This window comes from Anopheles gambiae, chromosome 3 (assembly GCF_943734735.2).
Source record: "Anopheles gambiae chromosome 3, idAnoGambNW_F1_1, whole genome shotgun sequence".
NCBI lineage: Eukaryota > Metazoa > Arthropoda > Insecta > Diptera > Culicidae > Anopheles > Anopheles gambiae.
Window position 1 is genome coordinate 31,276,846 of NC_064602.1, and position 20,628 is coordinate 31,297,473.

General features: G+C 46.4%; 1 protein-coding gene across 4 annotated transcripts in view; it reads left to right on the top strand.

Annotated features, from left to right (window-relative positions):
• LOC1271240 (bone morphogenetic protein receptor type-1B) overlaps positions 1-20,628 on the top strand; it is a 125,519-nt gene that overhangs the window by 79,297 nt on the left and 25,594 nt on the right. The window contains exon 1 of one of the 4 annotated variants that reach the window (XM_061654641.1): positions 9,651-14,534. The exons of the other annotated variants lie outside the window; for them this stretch is intronic. Coding sequence (XP_061510625.1) covers positions 14,501-14,534 — 34 coding nt within the window. The 5' untranslated portion in view covers positions 9,651-14,500. Of the gene's footprint in view, positions 1-9,650; positions 14,535-20,628 lie in introns of those variants that run through there. 4 annotated transcript variants of the gene reach the window in all.

Genomic DNA, 20,628 nt, shown 5'->3' on the forward strand with positions numbered 1-20,628 from the left:
CCCGTTTGGTATCGTATCGCATCCATACGCACACTCCGTACCGGGCGTCCGAAAATATATTTGGTCATATTTTCTAATTACAGTGCGCAATGGTGCGCACTCGGGGTAAACCGGAGGACCTGGGCAGAGGACGCGACTCGCAATGAATTTTCAATTGCTTCGCTTTTATATCAGCCATAAATCTGCCCCGAGTCTCGCAGTCGGTTGAGGCTCCGATTCTATGTTTCCTGTGTCGGTCCGGGGGGGGAGGGACTCGAGATGTTACAGACGAGTAGATGGAAAGATCGTGGTTTGAGTGCCTCGAACTCTCCAGGTTCGGTGATACGTGCCGTACATTAGTCGCCAGGAAACGTAAATCTGTCTAAGATCGTTGACCGAATGTCAAACACCATTCGTTGCTGTATGTTCAAACGACATTTGGACAGGGAGAAGCACACTCGAAAAAGTGATCCTAGAATAAATAGCTTAAATTAAAACCATTCGACACCACCGGGACTAAGAGATGGAAATGAACTCCGAAGCGAAGACTTCCCTGTGTGTGTATGTGTGTATGTCTGTGGGGACAGTGTGCCGGTGCCAAAATAAAACCGTTCGGCGACGTGACCGTTTCCGCGATGAGCAGCAATAAAATCAATCCCAACGCTCCCGTTCTACAACCCGACGACGCCCGTGTCAATGTACTCCTGCTCTACACGATTCTTTACCTCCGGCCCAAAAGGAAAGCCCAATTTCGGATCGGCACGACTCCCCCGCATCTGGTTCGCCGGGAGAACCATAAACAGGGATTCACGACCGTGGCAGCTTGAACCTGGGGCGACTAGTTTATTGCATCTTTGTCGCCACGCGCCTTTAATGGCAATTGGGTGTCGATCCCGACGATCGCCCTCTGTCAGAGGTGTCAAACTCATTTGGCGGGCCGCAATCTTGCACTCCAGGTTTATGCCTAAAAGTTGTCCGATCATTCCAAATCAGGTCCGGAGGTAATTTATTTCTAATCAATTAATTTTTGTTTCGAAATTGATGTTTTCGGATCAGGTGTTGTACTCTTGTTCTACCAGAAAGATGTTGCGAAGACAGTGTACAGAGAATCTGTATGATCTCAGAGTCTAGAGCAGTTGGAATGATCCATCAGAGATCCTGTTCCTGAAACAATAACTTTGAAATTGAGAATGTTTTGAAGCATTGTTTGTATGTGTAGAATATAAATTTACTTATTTGTATGGGAAGAAAGTAGATTTTTATACAAAGAGTACAGGCCTTGAGCCATAGTACTGGTATGTAAAGCACATGGTATTGGTATATTTGTCATCTAGCTAGTCGCTTCAAACTATCTCCGGCGCGCAATATCACCGCGCAATCCTATTGCGCAGTGTAAAGTTATTTATTGAGAACGATTTGCTTCGGAGCGTGAACTTTCCCCAGGGATCAAAAATGGCAAATTCCGCATCGTCTAAGTAGCAACTACCACATCTGACGGGGTAGCAACTACCCTTTCAACCGCACCTAAGCCCACCATTGCTCATTGCTCCTCGACCATTAGACGAGCGGGTGTGTGCGGCTTATTATCCGCCATTATCGTCCCGAGTGCAAGCAAATCGCTGCCTCCGTAACTGTTCTTTGTGTGCTGGATGCGAAGGGTGACAAGGATAAATTCCACGGCTGTCGCGAGTGGACCCTCCTCAATGCCCCACTAGGCACGTACCCGCGAGAGCACGAACCTTTACGTCACCTTTACTCCATCAGCATGTAGCTGTAACTCCACCACCACCTCCACCTTCACGGTGGCATCTCTTAATTTGTGCTTGCGGCCAGTGCTTGCTGGTCGTCGCGCAAAAAAAACTACCGGTGATAGCGCTCACAGACTCCTACGTGCGCCCTTCAGGAGAGTGGCCTGAGATTAAATCTTCGTGTTGCAAATTGTCGACCAGAGTCGGCTCAGGCTCCCTCGTCCGCCTCTGTCCCCTAAAGATTTTTTCCAATAGCCTTTGTGTATGTTTACGGTGCTTATCGCGCCTTGTATGCAAAGCGACAGGCCCGATTTCCCCGCGCTCTGGGTGGCAGTTTCCAAGACAACGCGCCTCGGTCGCCGAAAGCCCTTGGAGGGTGCAACTACTAGTGCGCGATTAGCACACACTTTGCTCACACACGATCTCGATCGCGAAAGTGGATTCGCGTCGGCAGTGTGGCCCAGTGTGTTAAAAAATCGCGTTAAATCACTTGTTCTCTAGTCTGTCGATACACTAGCACCCCTAGGTGGTGAGGGCTTTGTTTTTACGCGACACAGCGAGTACCATTGCGCGCGTTTTTTTTATTAATACCCGCGTAGGCAGTAGGAATTCCAGCGCGAGCCGACAAGTAGCGCAAGAACGCGAAATGTCACACCAGAATGAAATGTCGTTCGGTCGTTCTGTATGTGGTGAAGCCTACGGACTATCCCCTCTCCCCGGGGTTTCAATGTCGATGATGGCGAGAATAATTGACGTGTTAATGGATTTCTAATGAAGTTGTTCCTCCACGGCTAGATGTTCCGACCGGGGGGAGATCGTTGTTTACAAAGCAATAGAATCCTGCTCTACTGCTATCTTAAACAATCAACCAGCTTGCGAACAAACGAGCGTCAAGTACAAATGTTTCTGTAGCACCCTTATCGATGTAGGAAAGAGATCAAAGCCCACATACACAACCACCTACAAAGTGGTGTTTTTTCCGCGTTTTTACACACAGTATCTCGGTGAGTATTCCAATGTTTGATTTGAATAATGCCCCACATTAATCGCGGGATAAAACTGCAATCCATCTCTGTGGTGGCAATTGATGTAGCGTCGTGTGGCACTGACGGAGGGGATATGATTCAACCGCATATCTAGATACCTCCCACGTCGGTTGGCAACATCATCGGCATTGTTATTTCCCATTGAAGCAAGCCACCTACGAAACCCCCTCATCTCATCTCACGGTTGGTTGAACTTTAGCGATGGAATTCGATAATTGATCGCTAATACGCGTGCGTCTGTGTGTGTGTGTGTGTGTTTCTATCGCGTTTAGCGTTAAACTCTCTGTGAAGGTATCCGTGTTACGCTCAAATGACGTCCAAGTGAACCCCCCGAAGCTTGAAAACAAAACAAAAAACCTACGCCTCCGGTTCTGATCTTCAAAAGACCTCCAAATCTCGCACACGACCCTCTATTGCTGCTGGAAGCGAATGCAGCCAAATTTATGAATATTGTGGCCGGCCCGGCGGCATTAATGCTCGCTACATGTACTACGCCTCCATCTCGTCGGATTGCGCCTCGCTCCACACAAACAAAAAAGTTAAGTGTTTTGGGGCCAATTAAAATGCTTCGCTCCGGTTCGAAGCTGCTGCTTGGAAGTGCGCAAAACGTTCCCGGTGCGTTCGCCCCCGGTCTGCCTTTTTTCTGCCGCCGACGTATCCGCCTGCGCACTGGATGTACTCCTACTGTTTCTTTTCTGGTGTTACCTTTACTCACCCCACAAATAAAAGGGTTTACATCGCCCTGCACAGAGTCGCGTGCGTATTTTAATGAACTTCCAGTGTTGCGTGTGCACCCATCCCATGCTCTCCCACAGCCGAAAACGATCCCGAGGAGCTAATTATTGGTGAGATTTCGTTTTAGTTGCCCACGGAACCCAAGAACCTGCGGATGGCAGAAGTTCGGTGTAAGGATCTCGCAATAGTTTCAATGCGAACGAACAGTTCTAATTTCGAGCTTTTAAAGGATGTGTTGCCGAGTTGGCTTTTTCGAATGGGTTTACAAATTCAAATGACTTTAAGTGTCTCCCCCTCTCCCCCCTCCCCCTCCCCCCAGACACATAAACTCCCCGTTCCCTCTATGTCCTTCTTTTCTTGAAGATCTCCTCTGCGGAACACAAACGCAAATGTCTGGTAGCTGCGAGAATGTGCCGAGGATCGGTCGTGGTAGCGTAGAATGTCTTGAGCGTCAGACGTTTTTCTTTTCTTTTTTCTTTCTTCTGCTCTTTTCCATTTCAGCTCCACAGAAACGGTAGCTAAAGTGCTATCAGCAGCACGGTGTGGAGCTTTTAACCGCTTCTTCTCGTTTCTCGCTATTTAAGTTTCGCCCACCAAGCCGCATGCGTACACAGCGCGCGATCCGATTCTGAGCGTCCGCAGACTTCCTTTCGGTTCGCTGGATTGTGCTAATATATATCTCCCCCACTCAAATCCCTTTGCTGCTGGATGCTGTTGCGTCCGTACCGGCTTTTTCGCCTTTGCTTTGTCGTCGTTACGGGCTTCGTTCTCTTCAGTTTTTTTTTGTTGCTCCACACGAAAAGGAAGGCGATTCTTTACCACACAGAACAGCATGTCCGGGAAGCACCTCGTTCCAGCGTCGATCCTTGACGCATCGCACCGCGAACTTTGAGTCGCACCGAACGGCGAAGAAGGCGGGTGCCGGATGGCAGTCAGTCAGTCAGGCGGCCGGGGTGGTCGCACAAATTTACGCGCGGACACGAAAACACTGTTATGCTTTTAAGCATAAGCCGCCGCCGCCGCCGGTGTGTGCGCGCGCGCGACGCGTTTTTTGCGCGGGCCACACCTTTGGTGCTTTTGCTGTTGTTCGTCGTTTGCGTTTTGCGCGGAGATTTGAGGTGGCTCTTGAAAGGCCGTTACGGTTTGAAAGACTAGATTCAGGGCTTCCCGTATGTGGTGGCATAAGAAGGGGGGTTGAAATATTATGCAAATCATGTTGTGCTGTGGTGCTTGGCTGGCTCTCTTATTGTGCTTTGGCCTCTTGCCGGACGTGCGGGCGGGCAGCAAATTCTATTTATTGAGTGTGACATTTTAAGGTTTTCGCATCTTTTTATTCTTGAATGAACTCTTCTGCCCTAATGGCCGTTTCATGCAGCTGCATGCTGCAACGGAAATGGAAAAATGGAGATGTGTAGCCTTTTCGACGCAAACATATTTCTCCCATTTTAACGCAGGAAGTGGTGACTATGTGATCCCCACCTTCGCTCAGGTACATGATTTTGTTAATGAGTATTTACCGAGATTAAAACACGCTGCGGTGGCGGGAAGGAGGAAGTCTTAATGTGGCTTTACCGCTTTTAAGTCAGCTTAAGTCATGCAAATAATTTTATGCAAATTCGCCCAATAGTGCACCGCAGACACGCTATTCATCTTGGACGGAATGGAAACGAATCTATGGACATTCGTCCAGCTCTACGAGCTGCCCACCGGTTGGTACCGGCACTTTGAACGACCATATTCGGTATGCAGCTGCCGGGAGTGCATTATAATCAAGACACCAACACGGCTGAATCTCGTTTGTTTAATTGGATTATCCGCGATTATGGGCACGGGATTATTGTGCAGCATGCCTCGGCGCCCGGGGGGACCTCCTCGTGTTTGTCTTCTTGGGGTGTGGGTGGTGCTGATCCCCTCACACTACTTAAGATAATGCATATCGAAGTTTTTTTGCTTTGTTCTCTTCCCATTTTCAATCCATCTCCATAACGACGACCACGATGATGATGATGAAGGTGCCAAAAGATTAACCTCCGTGCGTTCTCTGTAAAAGGTGTGCCGAAGAGGAGGAGGAGGATGAGGAGAAGTTGACAAAGCGTTGGCACAATTTTCCAGCACTGGTTGGTGAATGGGACAAATAAATTATATTCCCCAGCACGCGACACACGGGGACAGCAGTGCTAATACGGTTGGTAAGGAAATGGGCGCAAGTAAATCCGGCTTAATGTGTGTGTTTGTGTCTCTTGCGGCTTTGCGCGAGGAAGCTTATGGTAAAAGCGAAGGCAAAGGTCGCGTGTACGATTGAAACACACACACACACACACACACACACACACACATACACACACGCATGGATGGGGGATATAATTTCCAGCCGTGTTGCTAATGCGACAGCACGTTGATTAAAAGCGAATCACGCGGTTGCTCATTTGCACGCCGGCTTAAAGACACATCAATTTAATTGCGAACCTTTGACTTCTGCCAATGCAGTACAATGGTGTAGTGATGTTGGGTACTGGAAACTTGTTTATGGACTGTTAAATTTCTTATTTAGTTGGTAGTAAAACCGTGGACAGTTTTATTTGAATGCAATGCAATGAATATTTTGTCATAAAATGCTGCCAGCGAAAGCAGTTCGGTCCGCACAACGGTTATAGCGGAACATGGGGCAAAATAGGGCAATTTAGCGATTTTGTACTTAATCTTATTGCATAAAATACCAAAATAAAATAACACTGATAATTTACTGCATTTGATGTTATTAAATGTTATTCAGGCACTCTTTATAACCACGAATTTATGCCCTGCAACCGTATTTCATCAATCCCTGAAGCCATACATCAATTCATATTTTGGGGTATAAAGAACAGGATCAGCTAGAAGGAGTTGACCTCTGCAAACTTCACATTATAGATTTCAAGTTGCTTAGTTCTTGCAATTATAACGGACAAATGATTGAACAATGTTTTTGTCTTTTTGCGTTTTGGCCACAAAACAGGTCGTTGCGAGTTGTTGTGAGCTCCAAAATGTGACACCTATACGATGAAAATATAATTCCAAATCAAAATAGTTGCTTCATAAAAATCATTTAAATTGACAACAAACCTTATTTCAGTGACGACTTAATACATTTAAAAATTCTACACATTACTTACATTTTTCGATATTGTTCCAGCAGTACCCATTTTGCCCATGCATGCACATTTTTCTCGAATAAAATATATTTTTTACATCACTCTGTGTTACTACACAAAATAGAGTCTACATTCGGGGAAATTGAACCGAATAAAATCTCCCAAATATTACCCTCCATCAGCTCGCTTACAGCTTCGTGCCAGATAACGTGCCGTTGTACAATTGATTGGAAAATTTTTGCACTCATTTCACTGTCCTCATTACAACCATTTTTAACACGATCCTATTCTGCCACTCCGCATGTTGTACACTGCGCTCCGCTGCAGATTTCAATCGCTCCGAACGCAATTAGTGTCTGTGATAGGAATGGGTGCGACCGGCGGCCACCGCAGCAAATACCTTTTAACACCGGCCAAAGGTGATGGAGAAATTTTAATTAAAATGCAAATTTTCGACCTCGCATTGCATTTTTCCGTGGTGTGGTGGGATATGGCAGGGTGTGGATGTGTAAGAAGGGAGGTTACAGAGGGTATAAATATAAATTTCAAAAATGCATTCCGCTATGCAAATCTACGGCGCGCGCGATCTCTCCCCCGAATCTGCAATCTGTGGCCGGCTTGTGCCCTGTGCGTAATGTCGCCGCCCATTTCTCATGAAGGTGTTGAAAAGCGTCACAGGATGAAAAGGGAATGGCGTGGGGAGCGCGTGCTTCAAGAGAGGAGAAATGGTTTGATGTTGTGTCTGGCGGGCAACATACAACGGCGTGTGCTGCTACTGTCATATAAAGTGAGCTACTTTATGATCGCTTCTGACCTCATTGTTGCTGCTGCTCTCCTGCAATGCTTCTAGCAGGGAGCTTCACGATGATCGCGGAGACATTAATTTTATTCACTTCGTGCGATTCTTGCACGTCACAAGCGAAGCAGTTTGGATAGAATAAACGAACGTTCAATATTTATCGTTCTGATCGGGCGGGCGGAGGAAAAAATAAGATAACATTACCTGTTTTCCGACTGTAAGATATCGACTTTTTTTGTTGAAAATGAGATAAACTTAACAACATTTTACTTTGTTATCAAAACAGATTGGTCTCTATTTTACGCATTTAGCGACTCGCAATTATGTTGACAGGGGTTTGAAATTTAAATACAGGCATTTCAATCACATCTTGCCGGTGCCGTGACCAGGATATGCTGTTCACAATTTCTGGTGCCTTGGCCCCGGATCGGGGAATGGACAACGCAGCAGGAAGAGTGCCAATTGTATTGTGAGGTTTTGTGAAATATTCTTATGCTTTTTTTCCTTTCCCTGCTCGCTACATTGTTGCTCACAATCGCCTGTCGGCTATGGTAATGTACAGGTTCGCCCCGAGCCCGGGGGATGATTAGATCCTGACAGACAGCTTGAAGTTGATCGTTTACAAGTTCGTGTTAAAAAATTCACTCCTCCCGCTCGTCTAGCCCCCAATCATCCCATCATCTGTCCGCCGTTCGAACTGTCCGTTCTTTTGCACCTTGCTTCGTTCTTTTCTACTCTCGGCCCAACCTGTACAAACGATCCTGTGTGCCTTACATACACGCGCGTTTGAAAGGCCCTTACCCCAGCCATGCTGCTGCTGCTCGTAAAATGAAAAGAAACGAGTGTAATAATAAAATCTGATTCCTTAACACTTGAAAATGCACGACCAAGAACCAAAAGAACCTTTACGTCCGGGCGCGAAGGTGGCGTAGAGAAAACGTGGACGAGATCGCGTCCACACACATAAAAAGAGAGTGAGAGACGGGAACGAAATGAACGCAACGATGATGAGGTAAAATCGAAACCAAAGCGGCCAAAAAATGGGAAAGAAAAGGAAACAAAACTCAACACACACAGACCTAGGGAACAGGACAAACTAAACGGATAAAGTGTGTGCGAGAAGCGAACGTTGCAAGCTGTACAAAAAAGGCAATATATAAAAGTCGAAGCAAAGAAAAGGCCCCGCGGGTCGAACGTCATCCCATGCCGGGATCGGGACGCGGGAGAATCCGGAGAAGTGCTAACGAAAATAATAGAAGCAAAACATTAACCCACACACCAATCAAGCTGGTTAGAAAACAAGAATAACAGACTCTCGAGCAAAGGAGCGTACGAAACCGCGCACAATTGACGAGAAAAGGAAGCGATCTTTTGTGTATAGTGATGGTAAGATCGTCTGGTAAGATCGTGCTTTTTGTGTTTCTCCGTTCATTGTGTGTCTCTCTGTGTGTATGTGTGCTCTCTCGCATTTGGAATAATTTTGTATAGAATAGCTGGGTGAAGTAAAAAATGACGATGGGGCCAGAAGCATTGCATTGAAATGAGATAAATATTACAGCCCAGCCAAGCTTTCGTTCGGCCATTCGCCCTCCTCTGCAAGATCATCCTACCCCCGTGGTAAGCTTTGTTCCAGGTTTTTCTTCGCTTTTTTTTCGATGTTCTTCGGCTGTCCGCTTAGAATCTGACAGTTTTTCTATTGTGTTTTGATCGTTAGTTTCGTATTGCCCAGGTTTAGGGTAAGGACGACTGCAACAGGTAGTGTTCGGCAGGGTGAAGGTACCTCTTCCAAGCTTCCCACTGCTAGTGTTCTTATGACCCACGGAAGGCCCCTAGGGACCCTGTTGGGATTCTTCGAAATCCCGGGTGTAAAGTGTGAATGTCCCCGCTGCTTGTGCAGAGGTTTCAAAGCGAAATGTTCATTTGATCTGCATGTGCTCGTGTATGTACGATATGGAATCGGTACAAGGGTAGTAAGGACATTTCGCACGAAGACAGACACCTGCTTGCTTTTGTGGGGGTAATCAATTTTTATCCCGAAGTGCACCTGTTCTTGTCTGAGGAAATATTGAAGTATTTTCAAAAGATGTAGCAAATTTGTATTTTTTATTCCGTTTTCCTTGTTTTATGTTACTTTTTTATCCTTCACTCTTTCTCTCGTAAGCCAATCATCTCCGATTGTTTTGTCTAGGTTGACAATTGTATAGCCTGGGGGGCCTGGCCCGAGAAAGATTCGTCGTGCGAATTCTCGCGGCGGAGTAAAGCAATCAAATTCCTTTCGCCAGGTCGCCGATGGTGCCGAATTCTCTGCCAGCATAACAAAGCGCTGGCATACCAACGTCCTCGTCGTTGTCGTCCTGTTTTGAGGGTGCGTACGAGCGTGGTGTGGAATTTCTCCCGTTCCTGTTTTCGCAATGTCTGACTTTTGCAGGCCGGCGGATACCGGCAGACGTCCGCTGCGCTGGGAAGAAAGTGCGAGAAAAGATTAAGACCGAATGTTTAATGAATTGCACTGGCTGACGCGGCGGTCTCTTCGCAATCCAATTGCTTTTCCAACCTCCGCTTCCTCTTTCTCTCTTTCTAAACTGTCGTCCCAGAGATTCAGATGTTTCGGGGAGGGGACCATTTTGTGTTGCCCCGGCGCAAATCCGGCAGACAAATATATCAGCGAAAAACGATCCCAGACTGGCGTTGGGGGGGCTTCCGGGGACCATGCCTAGAAAGCAGGGAGTGCTCCCAGACGTAGAATTTCCCTTTTTGCGTTTGTGTGCTCGAGTCGAAAGAAGGGGGTAGGGATGAGAACAGATCTTAAATCAAAACAAAAACAGAAACGCGTAGAGAGCTCCCTCTCTCTGTGCTGTGTTGGCGCAGTTTCGACATGGCAAAATCCTTGGATTCATCCGGCCGGGGGATATTTAAACTGCCTGGTGGTCGGTGTGACAGTCTGGCCCGGGAGCTAGGAGACAACCGGGCAGGGAAATGAGGTTTCCGTCTGAGATGTCGCATCGGTGTCGTTCTAGTGCCGCTGGGCGGATGAGACAGGGAGTCACGAGAAGGGGGTGGAAAAGCGGAACTATTTTTAAGCATACGACACTCGGTCTGGTGTGCCCTGAAGCTGACTAAAGGCCCAAACACACACACACGTACACATGAACGGCTTGGCTGACCGTCCGTCTACCGCACAACCGTCCGCGAGCGTCGTCGCGTTGTTGTGTCGCAAGACGAATCATTAACGTCGATCCGAACCAGCGTAATCTATGTCGTCTGTCTGTAATCTATTTTTGCGAAATACATAACAATATTGTGTCGTCTGTCCCCGTACATCCTTCCCTTACTTCAACCTCCCCCCCCCCCCCCTCCATTTCGGGGTCGCGTTTATTTGCGTTTTCTCATACCTTTGGCGTCCGGTTTGTGGAATGTGTCGCCCGTTTTTCCCTTTTTTTCAGCTCTCTCTCTCTCTCTGCTCACCAAATAATCGTTGTTTTGGTCAAACGCTAGGGTGAGGGTGTGGTGCGTGGACGAAACTTTTAGGGGCAGTGTGGCTATTTTTAAAGAAGCAGACAACACGCAGTACGGAAGTGTCCTAATCGCTAGAGAAAGCAACTTCTAGCATTTTTTGTTTTTTTTTTTGGCTAGGAGGACCTGAAAATCACACTCAGATGCCCCGTTACTAGAAAGGAAGGGACGATCGTCCCATCACGATCAGACTTCATGTAACATGTATGTGATGGGCTTATTAGGCGTGTGATTACTACAATTCGATGCGATAAGAAGAAATGAACAATAGTGGAAGGTTATCTTTCAATTGACTATTAAGACAACGCTAGCAAACACACAGACACACACGGTGTATGCTGTAAAGTTCGATAAGGAAAAGGGTTAATGCAACCATAATTTCAAAGTCAAATGCATTACTGCAGTTTGCTTACTAAACAATTTCTAATTTATTTCTTTAATCATGAATCTCCACTGCCTTCGGGCATGATCGCGCTTGATTGCTTTAGGAATTGATTTTCCCGTTTATTTAATTTTCTATACAATTGTGTTTCAATGCTCAAAAAAGCTCCCCGCACTTGTGCACCAACCCCCCAACGAGCACCTCTTGAAGCAAACAATTGATTTTGATAGATCGGTTAAATATTTCACGTTTATGCTGTGCTGCCAGGAGAGGGCCCCTTACGATCGTTATTCCCGCTTTTCTCACCTTAAACCCGCGCACGGAATAACCCGACATTATTTATCTTCCAGCAGAGTGGGCAGAGGGAATGGGTGGGGATGGAAGCAACGGCAGGAGAAAGGGAACAGGAACAAGGGGGAATCCAAGAGAACTCCGAAAAAAAAGCTCAATGTTTGACACCACAAACATTGGAAGAGGAGGAGAAGGAGGAGGAGGAGGAGGAGGAGGAGGAGGAAGATGGTGGTATGCCGGGAGGAAGGGAGCTGAAACGCGAGACGATGGTTTGAAAATTTAAATTCTGTCTGGATCGGGTCACAACTGTTTTGGGACAGAATGGTTTCTTTTGGTGGTGGAATGGTTGCGCGGGGGGAGAAGGAGGCTTGCGGAGACGAAGGGGGTGCTGAATTGTCAAAACCTCGCTCTCGCTTGGGCCACGGCGGGTTTTCCGGTGGATTCTCCTCCATTCCAAGAACGTATCGTTTGCCTTTTACGATCGCAGCGCGGGGTCTCTTCTTTTCTCGTACCCCCTCCCCGCGGCAAGGGCTGATCGTATGGAAAAAAGGGATATCGAGTTCACTAAAGATAGAAAGAGAGCTGTGGTGGAGGGTAGGGAACACATACTCTGAAGCATCATAGCGAGCGGGACGCGAGATGAATGTTTATGTTTTATCGTCTCCGCGGTGCAATCTCGAGAGAATCGAAACGTTTATTATTTTATCGCAGGGATGGGCAAATCGGGGTCACTTACTTACACGATCATTGAGCCGTTTGAGCTGAGTAATCGATGCTTGTTTGTGTTCTCTTATTGGAAAACTTGACTTTTTAGTTGCAGTCGAACCAAAGCTGAAATTAAAAAAAAACGTTTCTAGCTAAGGGAAAATTATACTAAATACGTTGATTTTCGAATGTGTAATAATATTTAAATAGATAACGATCACCACACTGAATGGAATTCATAATTGATCATTTTTTAATTAATAAAAATTCATCTAGAAATACTCCCACACGAAAACATTGCAAAACGAGCTGCCTACCCCTGACTTAAAATCCATTTATGCTGTTTTATGCTCTCGGCCGCTCTCGCAGGCACACAGAAAGCGAGAGATAAACGCTCATTTTAAATCTCAGTGTGTGTTAGTGCGTGCGAAGTGTTGGTGAGAGATTTTCCGACTGCGAAACAAGACAGAAAGAGATAGAGAGCGCGCGCGCGCGCCCGCGATAGAGAGAGAACCTCTACGTACTTCACGTATGTGTGCGCGTGTGAGGTGCTATGAGGGCTCGCTCTTCTAGCAAAGCAAAACAAAAGCAAACGCCATCGCGCCTGAACCGGGCTGCCGCGGGGGTACAACAGATCTGCGCTGTAACTGTGTTAGTTAGTTCGACTTGAACCGCGCGAGCGAGTGGACGTGGTTGTGTACGGTCGGTCGCTGTTCTTTTTTATCGATTTTGCGTTCTAACACAACTGCTGCTGGCCGCTGCCATTGATTAGAGAGCCAGTTTTGTGTGTTGACAGCAAGCCAAAGACAGTGCAGTGTGCGGCATTCATTAGAGCGCATAGAAAAGTGGATATTTGTACGACTAGTGCGTGTGCGTATGTGGCGCACACTCTATTTGTTGTGTCTGGTCCAGCCGAATGGCGGAAGCACAGCGCGGCAGAATACGACGACAGTTTGATCCGGAAGACGGAGCTGTCTAAAACGCGCTCTGCCCCGTAGCAAATTACGTCACGCAAAAGCAGCTGCAAAAGAACAACAACAGCCGGGGCCAACCAGCCGCCAGCGTCAGTACACTAGAAGTTTAACAATCGCACAATCATCGCCATTTGCTGAATTGATTTCCACCGCGTTTTGGAGCACACCGTCTGCGTCTGTGTGTGTGTGTGCGTCTAGAAATGTCACGATTAGAAATGATCCTTCGACACGTCGCCGTCACTGTTGCTGCTGCTGCTGCTGTGTGATTAGAAAGCACAAGCGCTGCGCTGATGCGAATTCTGACAGCTGTGTGCGGGCGCGTTTGACAGCGCGCGAGTTTGTTTACACACACATAGGAAAGAGGGGGAAACGATAGCACCCCAACGGTGGCGGAGAAGGAGGAGGAAGTGCATTTCACGTCACCAAATCGACATCAAACACAACAACAGCACAACAACAAACAGGGCACAATCGATTGCCATCCACAAACACTGCTGCTGCTGCTGCTGCATTTGCGCATTATTTCCCGAGTCTCAGGAAGTCAATTTCTGTCGTTTGCAGCAAATAGCAGAAAAGGTGGTGATAATCGGCAGCAAAAACAACAGAGGGGAGGTTCACATCAAAAAACGGGGAGGGAGGCTTAGATACAGTGTTTGAAAGTGTCTCACTATCGCTGCGTGTGTAGTAGTAGTGTTTGAAGAATAGCAGCAAATTTACAATCTCTCCCGCCTGTGTTGTGTTGAGCTTCTTTCAAGTGTGCCATTCACAGAGTGTATTAAAAAGTCATAAAAAATCTGCGTCACACAGAAATAATTTCAGTGCAAATTACTTTACCACACAACCGAGATTATTACACAAGCAACGCCGCCACAAGGTCAATGTGTTTTTGTTGGTGCGAAATCATCACAAAGAAAGCTCCTTCGATCGATTTAGGGAGGAAGAGCGTAGCAGTGTGATTCCGTATGTGTACGCAGCATGGTTGGTACTGCCGCGAATGTAAATAATAGTGTTGGTTGTGTGCGAAAATAGCCAAAGGAGTTGAAGAAGAAAAAAAAGGAAGAAGAACGAAAATATCAAACACGTTGTTATTGGTGATTGTATTGTATCGGGAAAACGGTCCTAATAGAAAAAAAGAAAGCGGCCACGAATCAACAGCCAACAGAGAAAACAGCAGCGGCGCTTCACAACACAACAGACATGGCGCCGAAATCGAGAAAAAAGAAGGCAAATGGTAAATAATAAATTAGAACACAGAAATTGTATATTTCCCCCCTCCCCCAAGCAAAGGGGCTCGGGCAGCATAAAACATGTGATTCTCGCGACGATTGAATTCCATTTTTCTTCCCAAAACACACACACAAACACCATTGCATTGTACTTTCTGTCACAACTCGAACCCCCCCCCCGAAACGCTGCGACGCTGTGAAGTCGTTTGTTGTTGTCCTCCGGTGGCCATTTCCATTCTCATTCAGTTTTTATCATGCAGGGGGAGGTGGGGTGATGCGGGAGGGACATCCCTTGGGCTCACACATCGGCGGCACAGAACTGTGCATCGAACAAAAAAAATGGGGGTGAATTGCATTTGCAACGGCGTCGCCGCACAATCCGTTGCCATTTTTTTTAATTCGTTTCGTTCGCTTTTATTCAGAAGTAACGGCCAAGATCGCGTATTATGTGTGTGTGTGCGCGCACGCTGCTTCACCCCCCCCTCAGCAGTCAGCAAAGCACAGCGCAGTTATCGTACGCCAGGATCGTCTGTGGCGGATTCTGTGGATTCTCGTCGTGCCTTCGACGAGCGGCACGAGCGAATTGTCCCGCGGAACTGGAGTCGAGCGCGGGCGTGCGTGTGTGTGTGTGGAAGGTGTGCATCGTGAGCATAACTCGAAGCCGTCCATTCTTGGACCACCCCAGCCCCACTCCATCCTCCCCCGGAGTGCATTGAATGGAAAGAATCATATTTTACAGTAGACGACGGCGGCGACTGCGATGTGCGCGCGCGATGTTATGATTAGAGGCGCCCGAGTTCTGCCCTCGATGCTGCGCTGCATCGGTTAGTTTATTCCCAACTGTTTTTATGCTTTCGCATAATACATGCTGCTTGCTGCGGATATGCTCTCTCTCTCTCTCTCTTACTCGTGCTCTTGTTTGCACATTTTCTTTGCGCTTTGCAAGATGCTTCGACGATCGAGTTCACTTCCTCGCCAGGGCAAGGCTAGTGGAGAGCATTGCGGTTACCTTTCCTTACCTGTCCGACCTTTTCTCGGCTTTAAACAAAAAGGGAATTACCCGGGACTTGACCCAAGTGAAGTAAAAATCGTTTGGACTTCCCCTAAAAAATCACATAATTGCAAGAAGGCTCATGTTTTTGAGGCTCACAATAATTCACTTTTCAATCGAAACCGTTTAGAGGTGAGGATAATGATTCGGCGTTTGGTTGTTATTATAAAGGAAATTCTTGAGTTCTTGACTTTGTAAATCATATCTTTCATTCTAATCGTTTTGATCACATCTCAAAGCTTCTTCGCTAGCTTCTTCACTCGAAACTCCACGTTTCTACGTTTTCCCTAATTTTCGGCTCCTTTTCATTCTTCCTGCCCAAAGTATCTCGGCACTGTTCTTTATCGTGTTTTGTGTCGGGACTTCCGTCACGAGATCGAGCGACACACGTCCCATTTCATGAATATTTGAAACGAACAGGCGAAGAAAGGTTGAAAACTGTCGCCGTGATCGTGTGTACGTGAGAATGTTTTTAATTAGGCAGAAAGAAGATCGCGCTTTTCCTCTCGTCGACCAAAATCGGACGCAACTGGTTTTTCTCCACCACCCGTTTCGTTGTGACTTTTTCGGGGGTTCGCCGTCCTACGCCGGGGACTTTTTTTTCCTACGTTTCGGTTAAAAGATAAGGAAAGTGATTATTTATTCCGGCTTGGTTGAATAGTGCCGGATGGAGCCCTTGCGTTGCGTTGTTGGACGAAAAGCAGGATGGTGGATATGGTAAAGCACTTCGAACGAGTTGGTTTTTGGGTAAATTGGAAGAAGCGAGTCTAACAGACACACAAAAAGAAGATAGTTTTAATGTGGAAAAGTGAAGACGAATTAATTAAATATTCTCTTCCTTCTTCCCCCGCCATCTCCATCCTTCCTCCTCTTTCGGGAGCTCCAAAGTAAGTGGTAGTGTTTGGAGCTGTGCACCGAAAGGAAAACCATTTTCTTGAGAGATGTTTTTTTTTACGATCGGTCAGTAAATTAACACCAACCGAAACAATATGTCATCGCGTAAGAAGAAAGCATGAGAAATACCTTTTTCGGAGGAGCTTTGTTTCCAGGAAGTGGCCCGGTTTTTGTTCGGAATGTTGAAAACGAAACTGTCTGTGTGTGTGTGTGTGCTGTACAAGGACAAGAGAAAATGCTCCATTTTAAGCTCCCTCTGTGTATTATTTTATGCTTTGCTCTATTTTTCCTTTGGGAATACGCGTGACAACAGTGCAGAGCGCATAAAACACACCACACGGATGTGTTCGGCAGGCGCATCAACGCATCTGCATAATTCAAATTTGCACCTCTGAATTTTCCAGTGTCAAACCAAATATCCTCTTCAAGGAACAGTTTTTGCAGACACACAAAAACCTGTGTAACAGCAAAAGAAGGAGCGAAAAACTCTCCCTGTTTTGTTCGCCCTTCGATCGGCTGCTGCCCGGTCGGCTCCTCCGGTCCCTGTCGAAGGTTCCGTGCCACCGCTTCGGCCTTGAAAATGGCCCAAAAAGAAAAAGTGATCTTTCGCTTTGCTGCTGCACTCTAACCAGTATGTGTTGTGCTCATCGTGTGCCCGATGAAAAGCTGAGAAGAGCGCAAAGCAAGCGAACGAAAAGCGCACAGGAGGGCGGGTGATCTTGCCTACTTCTTCCTCCCTGCTGCTCCCTGCTCGACCCCGAACCCTCTCCTGGGTGCGAAGCAACACAGAAACGATCGCACAGAGCCAGGGAGAGAGCCCTGCGGGATGGTAGCAAAACGAACCCAAAACGTTTGCCGGAGCTCTTTCGCTCCTTTTGGGACGACGCTGCAAAGACCAAAGCCCTGGCCTGCAAGCATCTGCAAACGTAAGACGGGGGAAGGGAGGACCCGCAACGTACGGCCGAACCAAAAACGGCCCTCGCCTCTTTGGCAGAAAATGGTGCGAAAACAGATGAATGCGAGGGTTGAAGGGAAAATAAAATAAAACCTTCCGACGCCCCGGTATTTGCAGCAGAAGCAGCAGCAAATGCGAGAAGTGGAATTTATTTTTCGAATCTGCTCTGTTTGTCGCCAGCCTTCCTCGATTTTTTGGTGTGTGTTTTTGCTGTCTTTAATTTGTGGAGAAGAGATGCTTCCCAAATTCGGTTGCGGTTGTGCATTTTTGTTGTTGTTGTGTGTGGATGCCTCCTTGTAGCGCGGTGTTAAAGCCCCTCAGCAATTATTGAAGAGTTAAAGAATTATTTCAACATAATATTCTTCACTCCGAAGTTTGACTCGGTTTGTTTTGTTTGCTTTGCTTTCTTGCATCGGTTTTACAGGACTGTGCACAACCATGTGTGATGCAGCCATGCGCTGCAGCAGCGCTGCAACCGATCAATGCAGCGCGAAATCATATTTCTCTGTAACCTTGTACCTTAGAAACCACCGAGCGGTTCAAAATGCTTCCAAAATGTATTTCTGGTACGATTTTGTCTTCCCTCCATTGCCTCTCTTTCGTTGCTCCCGCGCGCAGTCAACGTGCCGCCCGTGCGATCGGCCACGATCTTGTCCAATTTTAAGGATGCGTTTCCTAATAAATTAGAAGAAAACGGTTGCCCCTCCTTCGATATTTCCTTTTCACTGCAGGACACGGTGAGCAGGCGATCCTTTTTTTTCTTCGTTCGTCCTTGTTTTGTGTCTTGCTTCCCTACAACATTTTGTACAGGGTCAAAGAAAGAGAGAGAGAGAGGACGGACGAATTGATGATGTTATGGGTGTTAAGTTTCTCGTACGAGATTTTTTTTCAGTTTTGCCCTTTTTTCCTTTGGTTGTTAGCACACACACAATAAATAAAACGACCGTACAAAGTTTCTTAAGGAGAACTAATCGCTTTGCCTTACAAAACTTGCTCCTCGTGTGTGCAGCCTAGGCCCGTTGTCCTCCATTGTAAGTCATTCGAGAAGGGATCTTAGAAACAACATTTTTTTTTTTTTTTGAAAAAGGCAAACCATCATCTGTAATAGTTATTTATTCGATATAATGGGATACAAAGACCAAAAAAACAACAAGAATTGGTCCTGTTTGGTCTAGATTTTGCTACGTTGTCCCAAGGAACTGACTGCGGACTGTCCGAACATCGGCAGACCCAGCTCAAATTTCGTAAACGACGACGCGCCCAAGCTAAGAAGCGTGTGGTAAAAGTTGAATTCTCGTCAAATGTGCGCTCGTATGAAAACGGGGGAAAATGATGTGTAATTCAAATCCTGGCAGATCCGATAACATTGTTCGGCTAAACCACTGGCACACTGACTCTGACGGTTGGGTTGCCCTTTTTATTTTCGCCCACAGTGGAAAAGGTGTAAAGTTGCTCGTCTCAGAACTATTAATCATCAACCGCGCGCGGAGATACCGGGGGAAACCGGATTTAAAACCGCCGTGTGAGTTGTGGAACCTTTTGGAAGAGAAGGTGTGGTGTAAGGTGCAACCTGCCATTGCCAGGCCTGTGCTCTAGTGATGGTGGTGGTGAAAGCAATGTTTGTTGTGCGGGGTACGGTGACTAATTAAGCTCAATTAACGGGCCAATCTAACATGCGTTCTGGTCTGAATGTTAGAACTGAATGGTACGATTAAACGCATTTTTCTGCCTTGCCTGGGAGCAAAGACAATCGATTCGCTGGATTATAGCTCGCTTTGGTGTGCTTCACACATGTTGCCTTTAATAAAGGCTCAGCCACCTGTTGCAGGGGCGAGGGGTCATTTGTTCAATATGTTTTAGCTGCCAATAACTTACCATTAGAACAATTATCTGCTGTTCTTTCTACAGTGGTGGTGATTTGTGGCGATATTGTACCGTGGCGGTTATTCACCACTTGACGAACACAGAAATTCCTGCAAACTGTGTGTTCGCTGTTCTTTATGCTCCAGCTTTTTAACAGCTTGTTTGGTTTGGCGCGTGGTTTGTTATTTTCCACGCAGCTACTTTTACCACCGTCGCGGTTTCCAACTGCCAAAAACAAAACCACACCTAGAGCAGCAGCAGCAGCGGCATTTTATGACGCGGTTATCGAACTGTGCTGTTGTTGCAGGAAACCTTACAGGAAAAACATTACATAAAAAAATGGCCCTGTTAACGCTCCAAACGCTTGTCACATGTGTTTTAGGGGTTTCGTTGTTTTTTTTTTTTTACATTTTCGTTCTCGTTTATCGGTTTGAAATGTGATTCTGACGCGGGAAGGGGAGGTGAAGAAAATGTGTGTCTTACTGTTTTCATATTTTTTTTGCTTCAATCTCTGTACATGGTTTTTCATTTCATTGGTCGAAGCACACACCCAGCTCTTGTTCAGGTTTTGGTGGTGGAATATGTCTTTCCTTCAGTTTTTTCTGCTTCTTCCACATAATAGTTAGAAAAGGAAGATGTTAGGCCCGAAGATAAACACAGCGCTCCTACTCCCAAACGGTGTAAATATTATTCACACGGAAACAATAATACCAGAGCCTGGTTCTGTTTTGTACAACGGCAAAACTCTAAAAAAAAAGATGAATGATGTGGTGTCTTTGCTTTGAATGATTTGAAACTCTTGCAAAAGAAACCCGGACGTAAAATACCGATCAACCAAACGATCGAGTTTGGAGCAGTAGAAAAAAGAAAGGATCCAAAAATTGGCACAAAACCAACATTCATAACATTGCCATCCGGTGCAGCGTACAAGCGCGAAAAGTATAAACAAATATCATCAAACCCCGATCAAATCGCTGATTGCGGATTGTCAGTTGCTGATCTGTTCCGCTTCCTGCGAGTGGGTGGGATTGACGTTGGGGATTTTTCGGTTCTTTTTGTGTCGCTTTCTTTTTTTACCATTGGAAGGATTACATATTTTTGCATTATCGGAAAACATTGACGCAAAATACGACTCAGGTTGCCGTAGTGAGCCGTACAATTGAGAAGAAGGTTGCAAAAATAAAAAAAACATTTACATGTACACGATAATTTGGAACGGCAAAGTGAAATGCTTTCTCGACGGCACGAGGCCGTGTTGTCACGGTCGAAATGGGTTAAACCGGGACCGAAGTCCAACACCAATCGTTTTACTTTACTTTCGAAGGCACCCAGTTTT